General features: G+C 45.4%; 1 protein-coding gene across 5 annotated transcripts in view; it reads right to left on the bottom strand.

Annotated features, from left to right (window-relative positions):
* Positions 1–24,487, bottom strand: part of RHOJ (ras homolog family member J) — a 123,179-nt gene that overhangs the window by 52,132 nt on the left and 46,560 nt on the right. The window contains exons 1-5 of one of the 5 annotated variants that reach the window (XM_075614867.1): positions 14,689–15,048; positions 14,506–14,564; positions 8,908–9,105; positions 6,595–6,690; positions 99–2,283 (exon numbers count right to left, since the gene is read on the bottom strand). In XM_075614867.1, the coding sequence (XP_075470982.1) occupies positions 2,137–2,283; positions 6,595–6,690; positions 8,908–9,105; positions 14,506–14,564; positions 14,689–14,818 (630 nt within the window). In that variant the 5' untranslated portion in view covers positions 14,819–15,048 and the 3' untranslated portion in view covers positions 99–2,136. Of the gene's footprint in view, positions 1–98; positions 2,284–6,594; positions 6,691–8,907; positions 9,106–14,505; positions 14,565–14,688; positions 15,049–24,487 lie in introns of those variants that run through there. The other 4 variants (XM_075614869.1, XM_075614866.1, XM_075614868.1 and 1 more) reach the window with 4 other exon arrangements.

Here is a 24,487-nt window from a genome sequence, read left to right as displayed (position 1 = left end):
CCCCCCCCCCCATGTTGCCTCTTTAAACCGAGATATCAAGATTTTGAGAATTTACATAGAAACGAGGCAGCATTTTCATAAACCACACAAACATCACATTGTCTTGTAACGGTTGGAAATGTTTATTTGCACTCACTTATTGTCTAGGAAAATATATATGTTTGTATTACTTCACAATACCGTCCTATAAACCGGTTTAATGTGCGTGTGAGTGAAGCTTTATTGAAATGCTGGTTATGCCAGGATATTTGGTGTACATACTTTTGGCGTCAGTCCGCGCAGGAATGACATCATACTCCTATTCAGAATCCAGTGTGTACAGTACATAAAAGCGGGTGAAGTGTGCGCATGCCCTGACTGATTACAAATATTATGAGCATTAGTATTTTCATTTTATAACAGAAAATCAATATAACAATACCTTGGTAAGTGCACTCGAATACATAAAAGGCACGTTGGTGCATTGCCCCTATTTTATGCAAAATCACCTCTAAAAAAACAGAGTTAAAGTCAAAGCTATTGGGCATAGAGTATTCCCCATACGTTGGAAGGGACCATCCTAAGAAGAACTTAAGTTCACTTTGGTCTGCATCATTATTGATCATTTGAGAGTTTATCTGCACTTTGGTCGAAGTGCCTAAAAAAATGGTACAGTACCATTACTATTTAAGTAAATACTGTATAGGGCAGGAGAGGCCAACTCCAGTCCTCAAGAGCCACCAACAGGCCAATATCCCTGCTTCAGCATAGGTGGCTCAATCTGACTGAGCAACTGATTGAGCCACCAGTGTTGAAGCAGAAAGATCCTTAAAACCTGGCCTGTTGGTGGCTCTAGAGGAATGGAGTTGGCCACCTCTGATATGGGGGTATTCTCTACAAACTCTGAGATCGCCAATCCGTGTGGTCTGACGCGGAAGTCCCATTGACTTCAATGTAAACCGCACAGATCAGCACAGATCAGCGCTCTCGGAGCTTATACAAAATGCCCTATTGTCCTTTCAACTCCGAAAAGCCCGCTTACAAATATTTCCATCATTCATTTATTAGGGCTTAGATTAGCCCGAGTATGAAAGGCAGCAATCACCACAAATTAAACAATTAAACATATATTCATTTGCTCACTTTGGTTCTACACGGAACATATCTATTATGTCTTTTGGCAACGGCGGTGGCGCATCGCGCTTTCTGCAGGTGCGTGGCGGCGGCAGTGACTGGGGCCGGCCCCACGGAGGCCCGTATCTTGTTCGCACCGCGCGAAGCCGCGGGCAGTGGGGATTGGAGGGGAAATGTTAACTCTTAACTGATGAGGGCTTTTTGTATGATACACTTCCAGCCTTCCACAGCTCCTGTAGAAAATAAAACTTAAAAGGGGGTTAATTATCACAGACTGCGAGCTGCAAAATAACACCCGGGTTTGTGTTTAGCTTTCAATGGGATTTTTCTGTCCTTTCAATCATTCTGGTTCTACATGTTGCCCTTATTTTGTGCAAATGAGGGACATTGGTTATTAACTCCCAATTAAGTAGCCAGCATCTGTAGGGTGATCTGTTTCCTGCCGTTAATGCCGTCCCACACAATTATACAAATATGGGGTAGTAATTCCCTCCTGTAGAGGCTTCTCTGTCAGTTGTGAAGGGGGCATTAGGCTTAGCAGCTGTAATTACCGGGGCTTCTGTAAGAACAGACTTAGGGCTCCATTCTCTACAGAGAGCAAGCTTTACATTCTCATCAGCCATACTCGGCATTGCCTTGTACTGCAGCAGGCTAGTTTCATAGCAATTCTGCTTTAACTCTGTTGTTGAAGTGTTAACAATCCCCTTTAACACAGATTATAAACATCCTTTCAAAGTAAAAAGTCATGAATGGAGTTTTACCCTAGTTGAGTGAAACATATCAGTGTGTGCAAGAGACAAACAAAGTGAGATACAGCAATTAAGCATTAAATCTTGGAGGTTTCACAGATCAAAGGCTTCCCAAGTGACTAAGGAATTCTCACTGGTCACATCCTCCATCCTTGGCTTGCTCAGAACACAAAGGCAAATCCACGCTTCCATTTGTAGCTTGTTTATGGTAGGTTTTTCGAGGCGTTGCTTCTATCACTGTACAGTAGCACCAGTCATCTCCTGCAGAATGATCTCATACAATTGTGCAAGAGTTGCGACACTTCACGCAACCCCTCTTCTTTTTCTTTGGGTGGAAAACGGTGAGGATTGCTTCATCGAACACGTTCTTAAGACCTTTCTGAGTCAGAGCCGAACACTCCAGGTAGCACTGTGCTCCGATCTGGAAACGGGGCAGAAGATTTACACCTGCATTCTTAATCTGCCTTCATCGTTAACAGGTTAATCAAAGCACGTAGCAGAGGTTATGAAGAATTACTTGGGCATGGTACCATGTGTTTGACTTGATCCCATCCTTGAAGAGTAGAAGGCGTTGCAGATTTGTGTTCACTGATTTATTTTGGCAAACAAAAGTGATACCTCTCATAGCTAACGCGTGGTTAAAAAGTGCAAGTGTTCTGGAACCTGTAAGGTTTTTCCATGTTCTGAGCTGCTATCACTCCTCAGTGCAATGTTGCAACCATGTATCTTCCCCTTGTGGCTTCCCAGCCTGTTGCCTTGGCAACCCCCCCTCTGCTCATATTTGTGTTGGTTTGCCTATACTCCCCCTGCTAGTTGGTATACCCCATGACTTCTTCCTGCTTGCACAGGAAAGCAGATTTTCTTTTCCAACCTGCAGCCATAGTGAGTAGAGATATCTTTCACGGTTTCCCCAGAATCAGCATTCTGTTTACCTTCTCCCCACAAATGTTGCCTGCAAGTAATTTTATACCTTCTCTATACCGCCTATAATAAAGTTACAGAAAATAGGACTCTGTATGCATTTGAAAAGGAGACAAGTTTAACTACCTGATCCTACTCATTAGTTACAGTGAGCATGGGCCAGAATAGCAAGCTGTCAGGACCACAAAGGTCCCTTCTTCAGGCGGATTTGTAACACTTCTTCAGGCTGAACAACAACAGCATTCTCTATTTGGTTTATTTAGATTTGTTCCCAGCTCGGCAGGTTACAAGGTGATACCCACCCTACTTAGATTGTGAATTGTGCAGAGAAGGACCTGGTGAGGTAGCTTCCATTTCGTGCTTTAGAGGTGTAATTACCCTTATTTGGGGTAAAAAGTTATTTGACTACTACTTGTTATTTTTCATCTTGATCATCCAATTTATTTTGTGCTTAGGAGATTGATATGAAAAATATTTTTGTGAGGGCTCTTAATATCAGGCATTCAGTTTTTCTGTAAACTGTTTTCAATGCAACTTCAATGCACTATACTTTCCAAAAGTAGCATGATCTGTAGAAAGTTTTTCTTTCAAGTCTCTACCTGCCAACCAATATACTGTATTACACCATGAGACATTAAAGCAGCAGAACATATAGCATGGCACGATTAATTTAAAAAAAAAAAAAATTATTATAGGATTGAAGCAGAGGGTTTTCGGAACTGGACTGTGTTAATTTCTGCTCCGGGGACACCCTGCTTCCCGAGATACCTCTGTAAGGGGTGCTGGTATCTGCAGCCAGGCAATTGTGGGCCTAACATAATGGCGTCACTTAAATGTCCTGTGAGCGAATAGGGAACCATGATGTCATCCGGTGCAGCTTCCTATTGGCCCACGTGACCGGAACATTTGAACTCCACTGGAGATACTAGCACCCCCTACGGAGGTAAGTATCTTTGCAAGTGGGGGGTCCCCAGCTGAAATGAATGTGGTTGAGCTGCTTCAATCCTGCAATGAAAAAAATAAAATGCCCAGTGCTGCATGTTTGGCTGCTAAAATTGTGAAGACGTGCTACATAGCCAAGGGTTCACATCTCCTCTTCTCCCTCCACCACTTGCCCTCTTGATCCCATTCCCTCCCATCTCCTAAAACCTCTTGCTCCTTCTATAATCCCTATGCTCACACAGATCTTTAACTCTTCCCTCTACTCTGGTACCTTTCCATCATCCTTCAAGCATGCAACAGTCATACCATTACTCAAAAACAGCAAGCTTGACCCTACCTGTCCTTCTAACTATCGACCTGTCTCCCTCCTGCCTTTTGCCTCCAAACTCCTTGAACGTCTTGTATTCTCTCGATTGCTACACTTTCTCAACACCTATTCTGTCCTAGACCCTCTACAATCTGGCTCCCGCACTGCTCACTCTACTGAAACAGCCCTCACTAAAATAACTGACGACCTCCACGCTGCCAAAGACAGAGGTCATTACACTCTGCTCATATTACTCGACCTCTCTGCAGCATTCGACACCATGGACCACCCTCTTCTCCTTCACATTCTCCATACTCTTGGTATTCGGAACAAAGCTTTATCCTGGATCTCCTCTTACCTCTCCCATCGTACCTTCAGTGTCTCTTTTGCTAACACCTCCTCCTCCTCTATTGATCTCTCTGGGGGTACCCCAGGGCTCTGTCCTGTGACCCCTTCTCTTTTCTCTCTACACACTCTCTCTAGGTGACCTAATCACATCTTTTGGGTTTAAATATCACCTCTATGCTGACGACACACAAATTTACCTTTCAACCCCTGACCTTACACCTACTATACAGACCAAAGTTTCTGAATGCCTCTCTGGAATATCATCCTGGATGGCCATCCGCCGACTGAAACTTAACATGGCAAAAACAGAGCTCCTTATACTTCCTCCCAAACCTGGCCCTACTACCTCCTTCCACACTGCTATTGGAAATACGATCATTCACCCAGTAGCCCACGCACGCTGCCTAGGGGTTACACTTGATTCCTCACTCTCATTCGCCTCTCATATTCAAAACTTTTCTAAAACTTGTCGCTTTTTCCTCCGCAATATCACAAAGATACGCCCTTTCCTCTGTTACTCAACTGCTAAAACTCTGACTCAGGCCCTCATTCTCTCACGTCTCGATTACTGCAACCTCCTGCTGTCCGGCCTTCCTACCTCTCACCTGTCTCCCCTACAATCTATCCTAAACGCTGCTGCCAGAATCACTCTACTCTTTCCTAAATCTGTCTCCGCATCTCCCCTCCTGAAATCCCTCTCCTGGCTTCCGATTAAATCCCGCATCTCACACTCAATTCTCCTGCTCACTTTTAAAGCTTTACATTCTTCTGCCCCTCCTTACATCTCAGCCCTAATTTCTCGCTATACACCATCCCGACTCTTGCGTTCTTCTCAAGGATGTCTTCTTTCTACCCCCTTTGTATCTAAAGCTCTCTCCCGCCTTAAATCTTTCTCACTTTCTGCCCCACACCTCTGGAATGCCCTTCCCCTCAATACCCGACTAGCCCCCTCGCTATCCACCTTTAAGACTCACCTTAAGACACATCTGCTTAAAGAAGCATATGAGTAGCACTGGATAATCATGGACACATGACACATAAAGCTTGGCCCCCTGCAGACGCACTTACTAGTATTCCCTCCTACTGTCTCTGTACGTTCTCCCTACCTACCAATTAGATTGTAAGCTCCTCAGAGCAGGGACTCTTTCCTTAATGTTACTTTTACAGTATGTCTGAAGCACTTATTCCCATGATCTGTTATTTATATTATTTGTTATTTATATGATACGTATTACTACTGTGAAGCGCTATGTACATTTATGGCGCTATATAAATAAAGACATACAATACAATACATTTTACTGCAATTTAATATATGCTAACCAGGGCCTCGGGAGGGTGTACCTTTAATGAATGACCTCTAATGCCTTCTTAATAGTGCTTGCCTAAGGGAGGCACATACCCTGGGAACGGGCCTGATTGTATAACTATATTAAATAGTACAGTATACATTGTATGGTGTGATACCTATTAATGGACCAACAAGAGAATTCCTTAAATGTGTAATGGAGGGAAGAGAGCTTGTGATGCGTCTTCTTCACCTGTTCATACCTAAGAAGAACTATTTTGTTGGATTCTGGGAAATGACATGCAAATGAGCACACGTGTCACCTTTTGTCTGAAAAACCATTGTCATATACCCATATAAGCTATTGCTCGCTGATAACACAGCTTTAAAGCACAGCATGGGAATCAGATGCAAAGCCAGAGAAACCATTCACAGACATGTTTCAACCTTAATGGGTATCATCAGTGTGAAGTTGGTTGTGCTGTACTCCATGTAACAATGTTTTTTCAGACAAAAGGCGACACATTGTGTGCTCATTTGCATGTCATTTCCCAGAATCCCTTGCTTCAGTGGAAGCACTGTATACTGGGGATAATGGTGAAAGGCAGGGGTGCAGACCTGCCTAAGACATGTGAATGTGCTCACAAGTGATCTTTTTATTTGCTATGTGCAATACAGTGGAGGTTTCTTGTTGCCTTTTTAACCCACCATAACTTAAAACGTATATATAGATATATAGATATATATATATAGATATAGATATATATATATTTTTTAAAGGATTTGCCATTGATGGGATCAGTATGAAAGTTATTTCTACATGTTGTAGCTTTTGACGTTTTATAACCACCGGCAAAGACTCCAACCCTCTCTAGAACTAACACGACTCTGATAAAGTATCCCAGAGTTAGAACTTAGAAACGTACCGTTTTTGCAAGTTTCATCCCTTGTTCATGGGTGAGCGGTTTCTCCTTCATGTGGAGAAGCCGCACCAAGGTTTTAGGGTCATCACGTAGATCAATCTGAAATGAAACCCATACAAAATACGTTCAGCTGCAAAACAGTCTCGACACATCTTTTAGGTATAAAATAATTTCCGGAACATTGACTGTTCCAGATGTTTCATTTGCTAGACTTTCAAGTATGTCAACATAGAAAACTTAATCCATTTTGTGTGCTAATGATATATGTATGAAGCAAACAATTTTAAGGACTTGTGAGTTATTTAGTAGTATTTAATTTTGTGTATGTGTCAAATACATCGTCTATGCATCACAGCTGGAAGCTCAAATAATGCTTAGAATAAGGAGGTATATGGTGATAAGAAATACAGACATGATGCTGCTGTTATCCTGCAGGTATGCTCATGATTAATATCTTATTTCAGTTTCTATATTTAACCACTCTGATGTTGCTTGATATAATCAAGTCTATGCCAGCTTATTAAAGAAGTGGTCCCAGACAGTTTTCCTTTATTTTTTAAAATTTGTTTCATTATTTTTAAAATACAGAATTGAAGCAGGGGGTCTCCGAAGACATTAATTTAATCTCTGGGTACCCCCTGCTTCCAGAGATACTTATTTCCATAGTGGGTGCCGGTAGCCTCGCTGGTGTTCACTATATGTTTGCATTTCAGAGCTTCTGGGCTCCGCGGGCCAATAGGAAGCAGTGACATCATTAGGTGCAGCTTTCTATTGGTCAATGTGACAAGGAAATGGAAAACTGCGCTGCTAAGATACCGGCACCCCCTCCGGAGGTAAGTATCTCTGGAAGCAAGGGGTCCCCCGTGCTCAAATTAATGGGGTTCAGCTCCAGAGACACCCTGCTTAAACTGTATTAAAAATGAAAACGCAAAGAAAACAAAACCGCCTGGAACTGCCTCTTTAACATAATGATGCTACGACAACCAAAAAAAACACAGATTCATGCGCTTCGTGCATTTGTTTCTGGCTTTAATTTTTACATTTTATTCAGGGTTACGCAAAAGCTCTTTTTAGCTTTTAGCTGTTTTGTTGTACACTTTAAACAAATAGAATGACACAGTGATATTCCCTAGTGGTAATAGGGATTCCTTTAGTAATATTTACAGAAACACTGACCTTTCTTTTCTCACAAAATAAATGGCGGTTTATCTAGAAATCTATGTTTAACAATAGATGTATAACCTACTGATGAGATCCAAAAGGACGAAACAGCTGTCTGTGAGTAAGGTTACTGGCTCTGCACTTCTTTAACTCAGGCTGTGCTGAAAAGCTGTGTAAGGCTGAGTCCCCGATGGCGCTGAGCTGGCGGCGCAGTTACTTGCATATACATGATGCGCGCGCGCATGCGTGGGCACACACGCTCGGCGCTTTTGTAAATATTTTTTTTTAACTTTCCCGCTTGCTCAGATAGCCTGCAATTGCGCCTCCCTCCTCCCCAATGCGCACGCAAGTTGCAGGACACCCGGCGCTTATGCTCTAAGCATGAGCGCGCTCAGCGCCAGCGAGGACTCAGCCTAATGCAGAAGGCATAAGCTTGGAGCTCCATGTTAATAATTGTTTGTTCTTGTATATTAACATTTTTTTTAAGCAAAAAAGGGACAGTGTGTGCTCATTTGCATGTCATTTCCCAGAACCCATTGCTGCAGTGGAAGCACTGTATGACAGGAGATCATGGTGAAAAGCAGGGTTGCAAACCTGTCTGAGACATGTGACTGTGCTCACAAATGATGTTTATATTTGCTGTATGATAAGTTCTGTAATGGGTATGATTAAGACCCATGTGTCTCATGCTAAGAGCTGCAATGCATCTGCTTCAGAGTCACTTATTCCCAGTAATATGGTTTCAGTGTCTGCAGACAGGATAATTAATCCCTAATACATATTAGCATTAAGATATGCAAAAACGTACATTATTTATCGCTCACTAGACGATATCCATTCACAGAACACAATCGTGTCTGGATATGGATGTAAAAAGCTGCTGCCGTGTTTAATTTTCAGCTTGCCATTTCTATGTTCTTTATAACCCACATGCAGAAATAAGTCCCAGCCTTGTTGTATTTCTGTGGACTGGTCCTACTATGTGTGCATGTCTATTAAAAGTGTGCTCATTTCATTACCCAGAATCCCTGGCTGCAGTGAAAGCAATGGATGACACAAGATAATGGGGGGGAAAGCAGGGTTGCAGCCCTGTCTGAGACCTGTGAATGTGCTCACCGCTGGGGTTTTTATTTGATGTTTAACACTGAATTGTACCTGTGTTCCTATGAGTACGTAAGGCACACGTGGCATGCATGCTTTCAGCTCCGACACCCATTCCTCCTGGACGTTGTGGTAAGAGGCAGGATTAACCACAGAGAAACAGATGAGGAATACATCCGTGTTGGGGTATGAGAGAGGCCGGAGCTGATCGTAGTCTTCCTGGAACACAGTGAAATAAATCATGGATACGTTCTGGAATGTAAAACCAATGTAGGTAAACTTAGAACAACTTCAGTAATTAATCAGGAAACACTGTTTTCTTTAGTGTTGTTATTCTAAGGAGAGGTCAATGCAGTGGTTCTCAAGACGACCCCCCACCCCCCCAACAGGTCAGGTTTACAGGATATCCCTGCTTCAGCACAGATGGCTCAATCAGTGGCGTGTTGCCATGGCGTGTCCCCCCAAACAGGTCAGGTTTACAGGATATCCCTGCTTCAGCACAGGTGGACGCGAGGCTATCTGAGCTGGACGCGGCCTAAAGCTTCCCAGCTCAGAACTAGCTCTAACACTCATCGTGCCTCAGTTACTAGCTTTAAATATGTGGTTACGTGTCTACACTCCCATCTAAGATTGTGTCTGCATACGGACAACCAACATCTATTCCAAACTGGGTGTAATGTATAGAAATAGATCCCTTTTGTCACAAAGCGCATTGCGCAGCACATGCAGTGCCGGGTTTGCGAGTCCGCCGTCCATTGGCACTTGGTGCTGCCCGGACCGCCACCTCCTCCGTGCCGACCCCCTTCAGCGTTGCGGCGTCAAATGACACTGTGATGTCACATGGCGTTGTGTTCCCATGGCAATGCGTGACGTCGCGGCGTCATTTGCTGTCACGTTGCCATGGCAACACGGCACTGATGTCACGGTGTCGTGCCTCCGCGACACCATGTGACTTTGCAGTGTCATTTGACGCCGCAGCGCTGAAGGAGGAGGGCGGCACGAACGAGAAGGTAAGAACTTTACAGAGGCCCCACTATCTCTCCATCAGTGGGGAAGGGAGCGGGGCCTCTATATATGGGGAAAACAAAAAAACTGGGGGGAAACTTGCTGTTACATTGGATAAAGCAAGGAAGGTTTTACTTTAAAACAGGCTGGAATGTTATCTGTGGATGAAACCTATCCCCCCCCCCCCCCCCCCTGTGCAGAATGCAATTTATGACTGTTAAAGGGTCCCTGAACGTTTGTGATGTAAGAGTGTACAGAGTATGTGTGTAAATAAGTACATACATATTTGTAATTTAGCCATTTCATAAGTACTTATTTACCTTCTCGACAATATAAACATGAAAAAAATCTGGTAAAACATTTTTTTAATTAATTAAAAAAAAAAAATGATCACTTAGCATTGTGTTTTTTGTGAGATTTCTTGTACGATCCCACACACTAAAATTGCTGCTCACGAGACCAAATCTGAAGATTGGATGCAACTCCTATGTACTTAATACCAGTAGATGGCAGCAAATGCATGGACAGAGGAGACCAATTGGCAGGAATGTGGATGTTATTCGGATAAAAAGAGGGCAAATCCACTGTATTTGTAGTGTTCACTTTATCTGACTTATCTTCCACTAATAGGATTTTAATTGCATAACATATATTTACAAAGATGCAACATTATGTGAAGAACAAATCCTCAACATATCGGCCCTTATTGACTAAGTGGTGCTCTGCAATAAGATATTTTCTGTTGCCCGCTAAATACAGTATGATCCATTGTGTGTTTCACGAAGGCATTTAATACGCATCCCCTTTCTTCAGTGGCTTATAACTTTGAGAAACAAGGGTTCATTTTGTTTTTTTGTTTTTTGTATCCTACCAAAATAATTGGATTAATATTTTAGTTTAATGTCTAGGTTTACGCAAGAGTGTGATATAGAATATGTAAATGTGTACGTTTGTGAGACACCAAAGCATTTGTGGAATGAAGATTTATCATCTGCATAGTTTTCCAAAATATGGCTCAATGGATTGGGACAAAAATATTCAACAGTGGCAGATTTTATATATATATATATATATATATATATATATATATATATATATTTATTTGCACTTGAGGATTCTGGCTTTGCCTGGTTTCAAGATAGATGTCTTAGGTGAAAAACTGCACTAAAGAGCAAACATCTTCTTCCTGACACCAAATACTTGGCCAATGGTTTAACGCAGGAGTGGCCAACTCCAGTCCTCACAGGCCACATTGGTGCTTCAGCACAGGTAGCTCAATCAGTGGCTCAGTCATTGACTGAGCTACCTGTGCTGAAGCAGAGATATCCTGAAAACCTGACCTGTTCATGGCCCTCAAGGACTGGAGTTGCCCACCCCTGGGATAAACCATTGGGCAAGTATAATTGGTCTCAGGAAGAAGATGTTTGCTCTTTAATAGGTGACCGAGCTAGAAATGCGCGGGCCCCCGGGCCAAAAAAAAGGTCAGGGCTTCATTAATATAAATACGGACTGCAATTTTATTTCTCTCTCCTCTCTTCCCATCCCTCCTCATCATCATCATCATCATCATATCTCTCCCTTCTCATCATCTCTCCCCTCCTACCAATACATAATACAAATACACCCCCAATACATAAATACTCCCCTCCCCAATACATAATAAATACCCCCCACCAAATACATAATAAAAATACACCCCCTCCCCAATACACAATAAAGACACCCCCTCCCAATACATAATAAATATATCCGCCTCCCCAATACATAATAAGTACACTCCCCTTCCCCAATACATAAGTACACTCCCCCTCCCCAATACATAATACACTCCCCCTCCCCAATACATAAGTACACTCCCCCTCCCCAATACATAATACACTCCCCCTCCCCAATACATAAGTACACTCCCCCCCCCAATACATAAGTACACTCCCCTCACTAATACATTAAAAATACACCCTCCCCAATACATAATAAAAAAAATACACCCCCCTCCTCAATATATAATAAATACCCCGACTTAGCCTGGTCTCAGGCCGGGACCCGGTGGTGGCTGGCGGGCCGGCGGTCGCACCAAGCAGTTGCCGCCGTGCCAGCTCTCCCCTGCTGCAGGCTTCTTTCCCTCACACACTGTCCCACGCGGAGCTTCCGACATCAAAGTGTTCCAACACGCGCAAGCGTAGTATAGTGTTCTGGCGCGCGCTAGCGTGGGACAAGTGTTCTGGCGCGCGCCAGCGTGGGACAAAGTGTTCTGGCGCGCGCCAGCGTGGGACAAAGTGTTCTGGCGCGCGCCAGCGTGGGACAAAGTGTCCTGGCGCGCGCCAGCGTGGGACAAAGTGTCCTGGCGCGCGCCAGCGTGGGACAAAGTGTCCTGGCGCGCGCCAGCGTGGGACAAAGTGTTCTGGCGCGCGCCAGCGTGGGAGAAAGTGTTCTGGCGCGCGCCAGCGTGGGAGAAAGTGTTCTGGCGCGCGCCAGCGTGGGACAAAGTGTTCTGGCGCGCGCCAGATTGGGACAAAGTGTTCTGGCGCGCGCCAGCGTGGGAGAAAGTGTTCTGGCGCGCGCCAGCGTGGGACAAAGTGTTCTGGCGCGCGCCAGATTGGGACAAAGTGTTCTGGCGCGCGCCAGCGTGGGAGAAAGTGTTCTGGCGCGCGCCAGCGTGGGACAAAGTGTCCTGGCGCGCGCCAGCGTGGGACAAAGTGTCCTGGCGCGCGCCAGCGTGGGACAAAGTGTCCTGGCGCGCGCCAGCGTGGGACAAAGTGTTCTGGCGCGCGCCAGCGTGGGAGAAAGTGTTCTGGCGCGCGCCAGCGTGGGAGAAAGTGTTCTGGCGCGCGCCAGCGTGGGACAAAGTGTTCTGGCGCGCGCCAGATTGGGACAAAGTGTTCTGGCGCGCGCCAGCGTGGGAGAAAGTGTTCTGGCGCGCGCCAGCGTGGGAGAAAGTGTTCTGGCGCGCGCCAGCGTGGGAGAAAGAGTTCTGGCGCGCGCCAGATTGGGACAAAGTGTCCTGGCGCGCGCCAGCGTGGGACAAAGTGTTCTGGCGCGCGCCAGCGTGGGAGAAAGTGTTCTGGCGCGCGCCAGCGTGGGAGAAAGTGTTCTGGCGCGCGCCAGCGTGGGACAAAGTGTACTGGCGCGCGCCAGATTGGGACAAAGTGTTCTGGCGCGCGCCAGCGTGGGAGAAAGTGTTCTGGCGCGCGCCAGCGTGGGAGAAAGTGTTCTGGCGCGCGCCAGCGTGGGAGAAAGAGTTCTGGCGCGCGCCAGATTGGGACAAAGTGTTCTGGCGCGCGCCAGCGTGGGAGAAAGTGTTCTGGCGCGCGCCAGCGTGGGAGAAAGTGTTCTGGCGCGCGCCAGCGTGGGAGAAAGTGTTCTGGCGCGCGCCAGCGTGGGACAAAGTGTTCTGGCGCGCGCCAGCGTGGGACAAAGTGTTCTGGCGCGCGCCAGCGTGGGACAAAGTGTTCTGGCGCGCGCCAGCGTGGGACAAAGTGTTCTGGCGCGCGCCAGCGTGGGAGAAAGTGTTCTGGCGCGCGCCAGCGTGGGAGAAAGTGTTCTGGCGCGCGCCAGTGTGGGACAAAGTGTTCTGGCGCGCGCCAGCGTGGGACAAAGTGTTCTGGCGCGCGCCAGCGTGGGACAAAGTGTTGTGGCGCGCGCCAGCGTGGGACAAAGTGTTCTGGCGCGCGCCAGCGTGGGACAAAGTGTTCTGGCGCGCGCCAGCGTGGGAGAAAGTGTTCTGGCGCGCGCCAGCGTGGGACAAAGTGTTCTGGCGCGCGCCAGCGTGGGACAAAGTGTTCTGGCGCGCGCCAGCGTGGGACAAAGTGTTCTGGCGCGCGCCAGCGTGGGACAAAGTGTTCTGGCGCGCGCCAGCATGGGACAAAGTGTTCTGGTGCGCGCCAGCGTGGGACAAAGTGTTCCAACACGCGCCAGCGTGGGACAAAGTGCTCCAGTGCGCGCCAGCGTGGGACGAAGTGTTCTGGCGCGCGCCAGCGTGGGACAAAGTGTTCTGGCGCGCGCCAGCGTGGGACAAAGTGTTCTGGCGCGCGCCAGCGTGGGACAAAGTGTTCTGGCGTGCGCCAGCGTGGGACAAAGTGTTCTGGCGCGCGCCAGCGTGGGACAAAGTGTTCTGGCGTGCGCCAGCGTGGGACAAAGTGTTCTGGCGCGCGCCAGCGTGGGACAAAGTGTTCTGGCGCGCGCCAGCGTGGGACAAAGTGTTCTGGCGCGCGCCAGCGTGGGACAAAGTGTTCTGGCGCGCGCCAGCGTGGGACAAAGTGTTCTGGCGTGCGCCAGCGTGGGACAAAGTGTTCTGGCGCGCGCCAGCGTGGGACAAAGTGTTCTGGCGCGCGCCAGCGTGGGACAAAGTGTTCTGGCGCGCGCCAGCGTGGGACAAAGTGTGAGGGCGTGCGCCAGCGTGGGACAAAGTGTGAGGGCGCGCGCCAGCGTGGGACAAAGTGTGAGGGCGAGAAACCTGCAGCAGGGTAGAGCTGGGCCCGGCGGCAACTGCTTTGTGCAGCCGCCGGCCCGCCAGCAACCACCGGATCCTGGTCTGTCCCCCCGTCGGCCGCAGCATACCAGGGAAATAGCTCCCTCCCCTCCCCCCAGAGAGCGTGGGCTGCTTTGTTTCACCAGATAAAGGTTAAAATGACGTAGAAGGAACATTACCTGCCCCGCGGTGTCGTAGAGTCCCAGGAGGTGCTGTTTCCCTGCAACGGTCACCGTTACTGGAAGAGAATACGAGAACGTGCTTGTTAGCATAGAGCAAGGGAGGCCAACTCCAGCCCTCCAGGGCCACCTGTCACTGACTGAGCCGCCTGTGCTGAAGCAGGGATATCCTTAAAACCTGACCTGTAGGTAGCCCGTGAGGACTGGCCTCCCCGAGCATAGAGGTAGCACTCATCTCATTATTTGAGGCTTCTAATTCTGTGCTGCTGGTTCCCTGAAACGGCGACAGTTGCACCAAGCTGACAGATCTCATGTTAAACCGGAGACAATAACAGGCCACCCTGAAAACAGATGGTCGTAGTCAGTTTCTTCACGGACTGGAATACACACTGCACAGGCTGGCACTGCTCTGTCATTTAACACACTCCGGGGACCCTGCGGTTGATTTATACAGCGCAGATTGAGAACACCACATGAAAGCTAGCAGGCAACAGAAGTTCAAGACTTTCCTGATCACTAAAAAAATGTCTTCCGAGAAATGATCACAAATAGATACCTCCTATTCCAGGCAGCTACCAAGCAGTCAATAACACAACCAACAGTGACCCTTGTTATTGCTCTGTAAATATATTCATAGGTGTATATCTATTCAACGGCAAAAAGAAACCTCACAAGGCGCCATTGTGGACACGAAACGCGTCGGAGGGTTTTTTGTTTCTCATTTTAATGGCTTTTTAATAAAATTATGCTTCTGTTGTCAACTTTTGCACTCTAGCCCCGCCGTTTCGTGCTGCAGTGCGCCGTTTCGTGCTGCAGTGTGCCGTTTCGTGCTGCAGTGTGCCGTTTCGTGCTGCAGTGTGCCGTTTCGTGCTGCAGTGCGCCGTTTCGTGCTGCAATGCGCCGTTTCTTTTTATAATCCACTTTTCTTATAGCTATTCAATGTGCAAGTATTTTTTATTTTTTTAGTTCTGCGAATTAGAGGAAAGTTTAGTCACAGATGAAACTTTGCATTTCATACGATTTGTACAGTATAAGGCAGTTTTGGCCATCTCCAGTCCTCAAGTGCCACCACCAGGTCATGTTTTCAGGATATCCCTGCTTCAGCACAGGTGGCTCAATCAGTGGCTCAGTCTTTGACTGAACCACCTGTGCTGAAGCAGGGATATGGTTATGATAAGGTGGACCCCGCTTCAGCTAAATAATGGAAGGATGTAAAGGGGTAGGGTGCTAGTGGGTAATAAATGAGGTAAGCAGCAAAGAAACAAGAACCCACTTTTAGCACTCAATAACCTTAAAATAAATGCAATATGATAATGTTAAAAACAATCTTTAATGTTAAGCTGATTAAAATAATGTGTGTTAAAATACAATAAGGACACACATATATATTAACCCTACAATGAGCGTGTAACAGGGGAGTAATCCCTGTTCAAGTAATGTGCCTTTAATCTAGCAGTGTGGTGGTTAACTGCTGGTAGTCAATTAATAAATACCACCTGCCTGATTTAGATTGCTTACAAAAGCCTGTCTGGTGAGACAGGAAGTGTGTCTCCTTAGCTCATGCCTGAGCTGAACTTGGGAGAGAGAGCAGAGATTGTCTTTGACTCTCACAACAGTCTTGAGCCCTGCCAGAAGAAACAGCAGAGCTGCTTACAAGACACAGGGAAAACTTCTAAACCTGAATGCTGACACACCCTGAGCGAAGGGAGCTGAACCAGAGAAGATTTTCCCTCCAAGGAACAGATAAGACTTTCATTCTTAAGAGACTTCTTATATCTGTTTATTTCATGCTATATGTTTGGGGCTGGGAGACATGCTTAACTAAGAGAGTTGTGGATTGCATGGTATTTCACTAGAACCACTCCCAAGTGAATAGAAGCTGTGTTTCCCCCTTGTTTGGATGGTTTCCTAATGTTAAGGAAAAGGCACAATAAAGCCTCGTTATAATTTCACCTTATAAAGTCTCCAATTGTGTACCTCTGTGAACGTCCGTCTACAGAGCGTATATGACACTCCGAGTTGTTTTAAGGTATGAACAGATGAGGTGAATTAGATCAAATGTTCAGAAGGGAACGGATATGCAGTATTCCCTGGGTGTAGTTGCTTAGGTGCGAGCACGGGTGAGGGAGGGCTGCAAACCTATCTATGATGACAGATATGTCCCTAGGCGTGCACGCGCGCGGTCAGTACTGACGTGGCAGCCTTCTGTCTCGCAGAGCGAGCAGCTGCCAGACCGCATCTATGTGTGTCCTTATTGTATTTTAACACCCATTATTTTAATCAGCTTAACATTAAAGATTGTTTTTAACATTATCATATTGCATTTATTTTGAGGGTATTGAGTGCTAAAAGTTGGTTCTTGTTTCTTTGCTGCTTACCTGAAGCAGGGATATCCTGTGCTGAAGCAGGGATATCCTGAAAACATGACCTGGTGGTGGCTATAGAGGACCGGAGTTGGCGTCCCCTGTACTATGCTTACTACAGAGGTGCGCAAACTTTTGAAGCTGTGCCCCCCTGTCTGCTCCCTTCACTGCTTGCGCACGCACCCCTTACCTCTTTGGTCAGCGTTATTTGATGCGGAGTTGCCATGGTGATGGCATGTGATGTCACATGACCCCGCGGCGTCAAATGACACCGCGTTGCCATAGCGGCACGTCACACAAGCCATCTGAATCACGGTAAGTGGAGTTGCAGAGGCCTCACGTGACCCCCCAGCATTTAATCAGCATTTAATTTTAATGCCGTGGGGACGAGCGCAGGGACGAGCGCAGGGCCTCTGCAACCGCTGTGCCCCCCCTGAATAATCCCGCGCCCCCAAGTTTGTGCACCCCGGCCTTATTATAATCATTCACACTGCAATAGGTGATTTCTGAACACACTTTATTTTGAAGGAGCGGCTCGGTGAGTAAAGACACTGACTGGCACTGAGTGTGAAGCAGGGGAACCTGGTTCAATTCCTGGTGTCGGCTCCTTGTGACCTTGGGCAAATCACTTTATCTCCCTGTGCCTCAGGCACCAAATACATAGATTGTAAGCTGCACGGGGCAGGGACTGTGTCTGCAAAATGTCTATGTAAAGCGCTACGTAAAAACTAGCAGCGCTATACAAGAACATATTATTATTATTTTGCTAACATTCTTAAAAACAAACAAACATTTTTAATCACGTATTTCTGCCAAGTTCAGACAGTTTCTATGAGGGACTCAAGATTTTGTGTGTGTGTGTGTGTGTGTATATAGCTGGAGAAGTGTATCAAAGAGGATACACCAAAGAAATCCCTTTCGTAGGCGCACCGCAGACCTTTATAGTATATACGGTCAGGGGTGAATGTAGTGGGTGAAGTTAACTTTATTTCATACTGATGTGTCAAACGTGTACTTAAAACAGTATATAGTGTGAATCTATATACTCGAAATAAAAGATAGACACCTATAGTCTATTTGGTCTCTGCCATGCCTCTCCTTTATTGTCTATGTATTGTTCTATAGAGAATTGATACGCCCTTTTGTTACGTATATATTTGTTTTATATTTCTATGTTTCTACAGCCCGTGTGCTTTTGGGTATTGTCATCTGATCCCTTGTTTGGGAGTGTTGTGTTCTTTATCATATATGAACAAAGTTCTACTATAGGAATCTGTTCCCTGTATCCCTGTTAAGTATATGTTGCTGTATTTTAGCATAGGAGAACGTACCCTAGTTTGCTTATGGTACAAAGTCACAGTGGGTTGTTTGTAAAGCACCCACTGTATAGAACAGGTTATGGGAATATTGATGTATACTTGTTTAGCACGTATGTTTATCAAGAGCTGTGTGTTAACACTCTTTTTGTGTATCTAGGTGGTAGTTGCTAAGGTGGCAAAAAAACCCTATATGTGATGGAGATGCCTCATGTATATTTCATCCCTTATATACCAAAGGAAAACGCTTCTGTGCTAGCCAGTGCAGTCTGTTGCCACAATTTTGGTCTATTGCGCACCGCGCATGCGCTCGAGTGGGGCCGTTCATAGCCCTCAGTTTGTTGTATAGACTCCGTCCGCGCATGCGTCATAACGGGCTTCTATTGATGCTGATCTCCGATTTTGATGCTGATCTGCGTACAGTGCAAGGTAGGTAAATCAATAGATTGGCAGGCGCTGTGTTCTATTGTGATCTTTAGAAATCTAGGAATGTATTTAGAGTATTTATGGGGTTCCCCGTGCATAGATGGAAAAAAGCCCCGCGTTCATCTTGCGATGCCAGGAGTTGCGTACGCAGTAAGTATTCGGCTGGTGTGTATTTTAATCACACAATCTTGTACGTGTTCTTGTTAGAACGCGGTTTTGCGCTGTGTTGTGTAATTTTCCTAGAGATTAGTGTAGAAGATACTGTTGGCACTATTGAAGCGCCACTTGCGCATGCGCCCAACAGGGCTTACACGAATGCTGTTCTGTGTGTCCTGCGTATAGTGTGAGATAGGTAGACACACAGATAGACAAGCGGTGTATTTATATTGTGAACTTACACATATAGTAGTAAATGTTAAATTCCCTGTGCACACACAGAGATATGTCCTATGTTGATATATAGTTATGGCAGCTGCATACGCTATGCGTGGTAGGCTGAAATGTGGTTGGTTCACGTATTAGTGCAGATGTTCTTGTAAGGGCTGGGACCCGCTGCGCCCGTGTGCGCGGGCGGTGACGTAAGCTCAACTTACCATTCCTGTTTGAACTCACGATCGGGTCCCAGTCCCTCCTCACTTCTAACTTGCTACATGCTGTGACGCGGTAGCCAGCAGGAGACACGAGAGAATGGTGTTCTCTTGCTGCAACGCGTCACATGGTACGCGAAGGGGCCAATCATAGACTGGCTCCCTTCAACGAATGGCAAGCCAGCTATTGTGTGCTAGTGTGTGGAGCTGCTGCAGTGCTGTGAGCCCTGCTTTGTTTTGGACCCCGCCCCCCTCCGTCATGGCCGCGCCCCCTCCCGTCATGGCCGCGCCCCCCCCCGACCCGTTTGGCCACGCCCCCCCCGCTCCAAGAAAAGCAGCCTGTAGACCGCAGATCGCGGTACAGCGAGTTGCACGCGCCGCCGGCAAGCAAGCCAGCCGTGCGGACGCGTGCAACGGGACCTCAGCCTTAGAAAGGATCTTTTATGTAGTGTAGTACAGTTCAGAGCAAGTGCTGCCCTGTGGCAGTACTGACACCTCTTTAAATGGGTGTATCATATAGGTATTAGTCTTTAGGTGTTCTCTATTTGAGCTGTTACTGGAGGTAGCTGGCAGAGTTTAATTACAAATCGGCAAAAGACCCGACATGGCGCATGTTTCGTCACTTCCTGTGACTTCATCCGGGGTACGTTCTCCTATGCTAAAATACAGCAACATATACTTAACAGGGATACAGGGAACAGATTCCTATAGTAGAACTTTGTTCATATATGATAAAGAACACAACACTCCCAAACAAGGGATCAGATGACAATACCCAAAAGCACACGGGCTGTAGAAACATAGAAATATAAAACAAATATATACGTAACAAAAGGGCGTATCAATTCTCTATAGAACAATACATAGACAATAAAGGAGAGGCATGGCAGAGACCAAATAGACTATAGGTGTCTATCTTTTATTTCGAGTATATAGATTCACACTATATACTGTTTTAAGTACACGTTTGACACATCAGTATGAAATAAAGTTAACTTCACCCACCACATTCACCCCTGACCGTATATACTATAAAGGTCTGCGGTGCGCCTACGAAAGGGATTTCTTTGGTGTATCCTCTTTGATACACTTCTCCAGCTATTCTAACCCATCCCTAGGCAGCACGCCTTGTCCAACAAGGGGTATAAGAGCGAGGCTCCCTCCACCATAGCATCGTGTGTGTATATATATATCGATTATATATATATATGTAAATATATATATATATATATATATATATATATGTGTGTATGTATGTAGAGGTATCAGTACCGTGTTAGCCGAGCTTCAATAATCAAAAAAATAAAAAAATAAATAGATGATACCGTTCTGTGGCTAACGAAATGCTTTTATTTGTGCGAGCTTTCGAGATACAATGATCTCTTCTTCCGGCGATGTTACAATGAATGAAGCAAAAGGTAAATTTAAAAACAGTGTCTCTTGGAATGTTATCTGTGCTGTGCCTTCCCCCGGTGTGGATGTGTTTTATGGCTAGAGGTGTTAAATGGTTACTGAAAGCATAGATGAGACAGGGCAGGGGCTAAACAAGAGAATGAACCTGCATCGCCACAGCATCACACGCGGTACAAGAGACAGTCCTGTTGGCGAACATTTCTCTGACTCTGGCCATAAGATGAACGATCTGAGGGTTGCCATACTCAAAGGTAATCTTAAAACCCCGAAAGAGAGACGGTTGCATGAATACAAATTTATGCAACTGTTCGGGACACTTAGCAGTGGCCTAAACAGAGATCGAAATTTTATGAGTCATTACTGACAGTAGTGAACTCTCGTCCCATAAGCGCTAAAGGCCATGTATGTACATACTGTGCTATATGTATGCACACACAGCTGTCTCTCACACATACTAATACTCCTTGTTTTTCCATCCCTATACACCAATAGGGACCACTAAGTATCCACACACACTTTTAGTTGTGCTACTAACTCACATTTCCACACCCACCCACACCATTTATATCCAGTCCCACTCCACACACACCTTGTGTAAAGCACTGTATATACTGTGGGCTCTCCATTCTTTTTTATTCACACTGATACACATACACACTCTTTCTTCACTTGCTTTCAGTAACCATTTAACACCTCTAGCCATCAAACACATCCACACCGGGGGAAGGCACAGCACAGATAACATTCCAAGAGACACTGTTTTTAAATTTACCTTTTGCTTCATTCATTGTAACATCGCCGGAAGAAGAGATCAGTGTATCTCGAAAGCTCGCACAAATAAAAGCATTTCGTTAGCCACAGAACGGTATCATCTATTTATTTTTTAATTTTTTTGATTATATATATATATATATATATATATATATATATATATATATATATATATATATATATATATATATATATATATATATATATATATATATATATATATATATAAAATCAAAAAAATTAAAAAATAAATAGATGATACCGTTCTGTGGCTAACAAAATGCTTTTATTTGTGCGAGCTTTCGAGATACACTGATCTCTTCTTCCGGCGATGTTACAAACTATATATATATATATATATATATATATATATATATATATAATGATGCCATATCTTGAGTAAATTCTCTTTCAATTCTTATTCTTGCTACTGTGATTAAAAAAAAAAAATCTCCAAACAAAAGTGTAAAGGCCCATTTTTCTGACTTTTGCTACTCCTGTTAAAACTGAACTTGAAAAAAAATATCAAGGTACTGCAGATGATTTCTACTCTTTGAACTTGAGATAATAATCATTTTTACGCGATCAAGTTATTTTCTGTACATTATACCTTCTGTTCAGGGTTAATTTTAGGTGAAGTGCATTGAGAGCCATGTTAATGAGAACGTACAGTTAGGTCCGGAAATAATTGGACACTGATACAAGTTTTGTTATTTCGGCTGTGTACCAAAATAAATTCAAGTTACAGTTAAATAATGAATATGGGCTTAAATTGCAGTCTATCAGCTTTAATTTGGGGGTATTCACATCCAAATTGGATGAAGGGTTTAGGAATGACATCTCTTTAATATGTAGCCCCCTCTTTTTCAAGGGACCAAAAGTAATTGGACAATTGACTCAAAAGCCTATTCATGGACAGGTGTGGGCTATTCCTTCGTTATTTCAGCATCAATTAAGCAGGTAAAAGGTCTGGAGTTGATTCCAGGTGTGGCATTCCCATTTGGAAGCTGTTGCTGTGAACCCACAACATGCAGTCAAAGGAGCTCTCAATGCAAGTGAAACAGGGCATCCTTAGGCTGCAAAAAAAAAAAAAAAAAAATCCGTCAGAGAGATAGCAGGAACATTAGGAGCGGCCAAATCAACAGTTTGGTACATTCTGAGAAAAAAAGAACGCACTGTGGGCTCTGCAACACAAAAAGGCCTGGACGTCCACAGAAGACAACAGTGGTGGATGATTGTAGGATCCTTTCCATGGTAAAGAAAAACCCCTTCACAACATCCAGCCAAGTGAAGAACACTCTCTAGGAGGTAGGCATATCATTATCCAAGTCTACCATAAAGAGAAGACTTCACGAGAGCAAATACAGAGGGTTCACCACAAGGTGCAAACCATTCATAAGCCTCAAGAATAGAAAGGCCAGATTAGACTTTGCCAAACAATATAAAAAAAGCTAGCCCAGTTCTGGAACAGCATTCTTTGGACAGATGAAACTAAAATCAACCTGTACCAGAATGATGGGAAGAAAAAAGTATGGAGAACGCTTGGAATGGCTCATGATCCGAAGCATACCACATCATCTGTAAAACACGGTGGAGGCAGTGTGATGGCATGGGCATGCATGGCTTACAATGGCACTGGGTCACTAGTGTTTATTGATGATGTAACAGAAGACAGAAGCAGCCGGGTGAATTCTGAAGTATATAGGGATATATTGTCTGCTCAGATGCAGCCAAATTCAGCAAAGTTGATTGGATGGTGCTTCACTTTACAGATGGACAATGACCCAAAACATGCTGTGAAAGCAACCCAGGAGTTTTTTAAGGCAAAGAAGTTGAATATTCTGCAATGGCCGAGTCAATCACTTGATCTCAACCCGATCGAGCATGCATTTCACTTGCTGAAGACAAAACTTAAGGCAGAAAGACCCACGAACAAACAACAACTGAAGACAGTTGCAGTAAAGGCCTGGCAAAGCATCACAAGGGAGGAAACCCAGCGTTTGGTGATGTCCTTGCGTTCCAGACTTAAAGCGGTCATTGACTGCAATGGATTTTCGACAAAGTATTCAAAATGAACATTTTATTTATGATTGTGTTAATTTGTCCAATTACATTTGAGCCCCTGAAATAAGGGGACTGTGTATGAAAATGGTTGCAATTCCTAAACGTTTCATACAATATTTTTGTTCAACCCCTTGAATTAAAGCTGAAAGTCTGCACTTCTATTGCATCTCAGTTGTTTCATTTCAAATTCATTGTGGTGGCGTACAGAGCCAAAATTATGAAAATTGTGTCAGTGTCCAATTATTTCCAGACCTAACTGTATATATGTCTAATTCAGCACGCTTCTCCTACGCGAGATTCATGTTCATCTTCTTTGTAGAAGAGATCCGTGTTTAGAAATGATTCACAGAGAACATATGTAGCGGCCTCTCTTTCAGCTCTGAAATCTTGTTCAATATCCTTTTGTTCCTTTGAGCCTTTCTGGGATCAGTCCCGATATCCGCTGTGAAGTCACTGAGTGTTTACATACCATCACATCACTTGATTGATTTATTGTTGAATGGAAGTGCTCTCAAGCGGTTGTTTGCCTTGGGGCGTGTTTATATGACTGTGAGATTCAGTCAACACTCTGCATTGTTGGTATACGTCAGCGAGGAAGATGTCGGTATAAACAAAGCAGAGCTGCTATGGAAACTCATTTAGCTGATCCGGCAAATACTTCGGTATCTGCTGTATAATCATGGGCACCGTGACAATAATGCATAGAAAGCTGTCTCTGAATGGACGTGCACTCGTTTTAACCAGGCGGGGTGTCTCAGCGGCCACGGCTGCGCACGTGACGCACACAGGGTACAGCCCTCTGTGGGGCAGGCCTCAGTCGCGAAGTGCGACCGCCTTGACCAAAAGGCAAGACTTTTGGCGCGGCGAACCGAGCATTGGCCACGTCACGGGGGCGGTTCAGCCAATGAGGGCGAACCAGCCGCGTGACGTCATGGCCGCGCCCCCACCACGCCTCCCCCCCTCGCGATCCCCTGCAGCTCAACCACAGACCGCGGCCTTCGCCCGTGCATGCGCCGCCAGGCCCGCGTGCAGCAGGGAGGAC

This window comes from Ascaphus truei, chromosome 9, assembly GCF_040206685.1.
Source record: "Ascaphus truei isolate aAscTru1 chromosome 9, aAscTru1.hap1, whole genome shotgun sequence".
NCBI lineage: Eukaryota > Metazoa > Chordata > Amphibia > Anura > Ascaphidae > Ascaphus > Ascaphus truei.
Note: the sequence above shows the minus strand (reverse complement) of the source record. Positions and strands in the feature narration are given on the sequence as shown.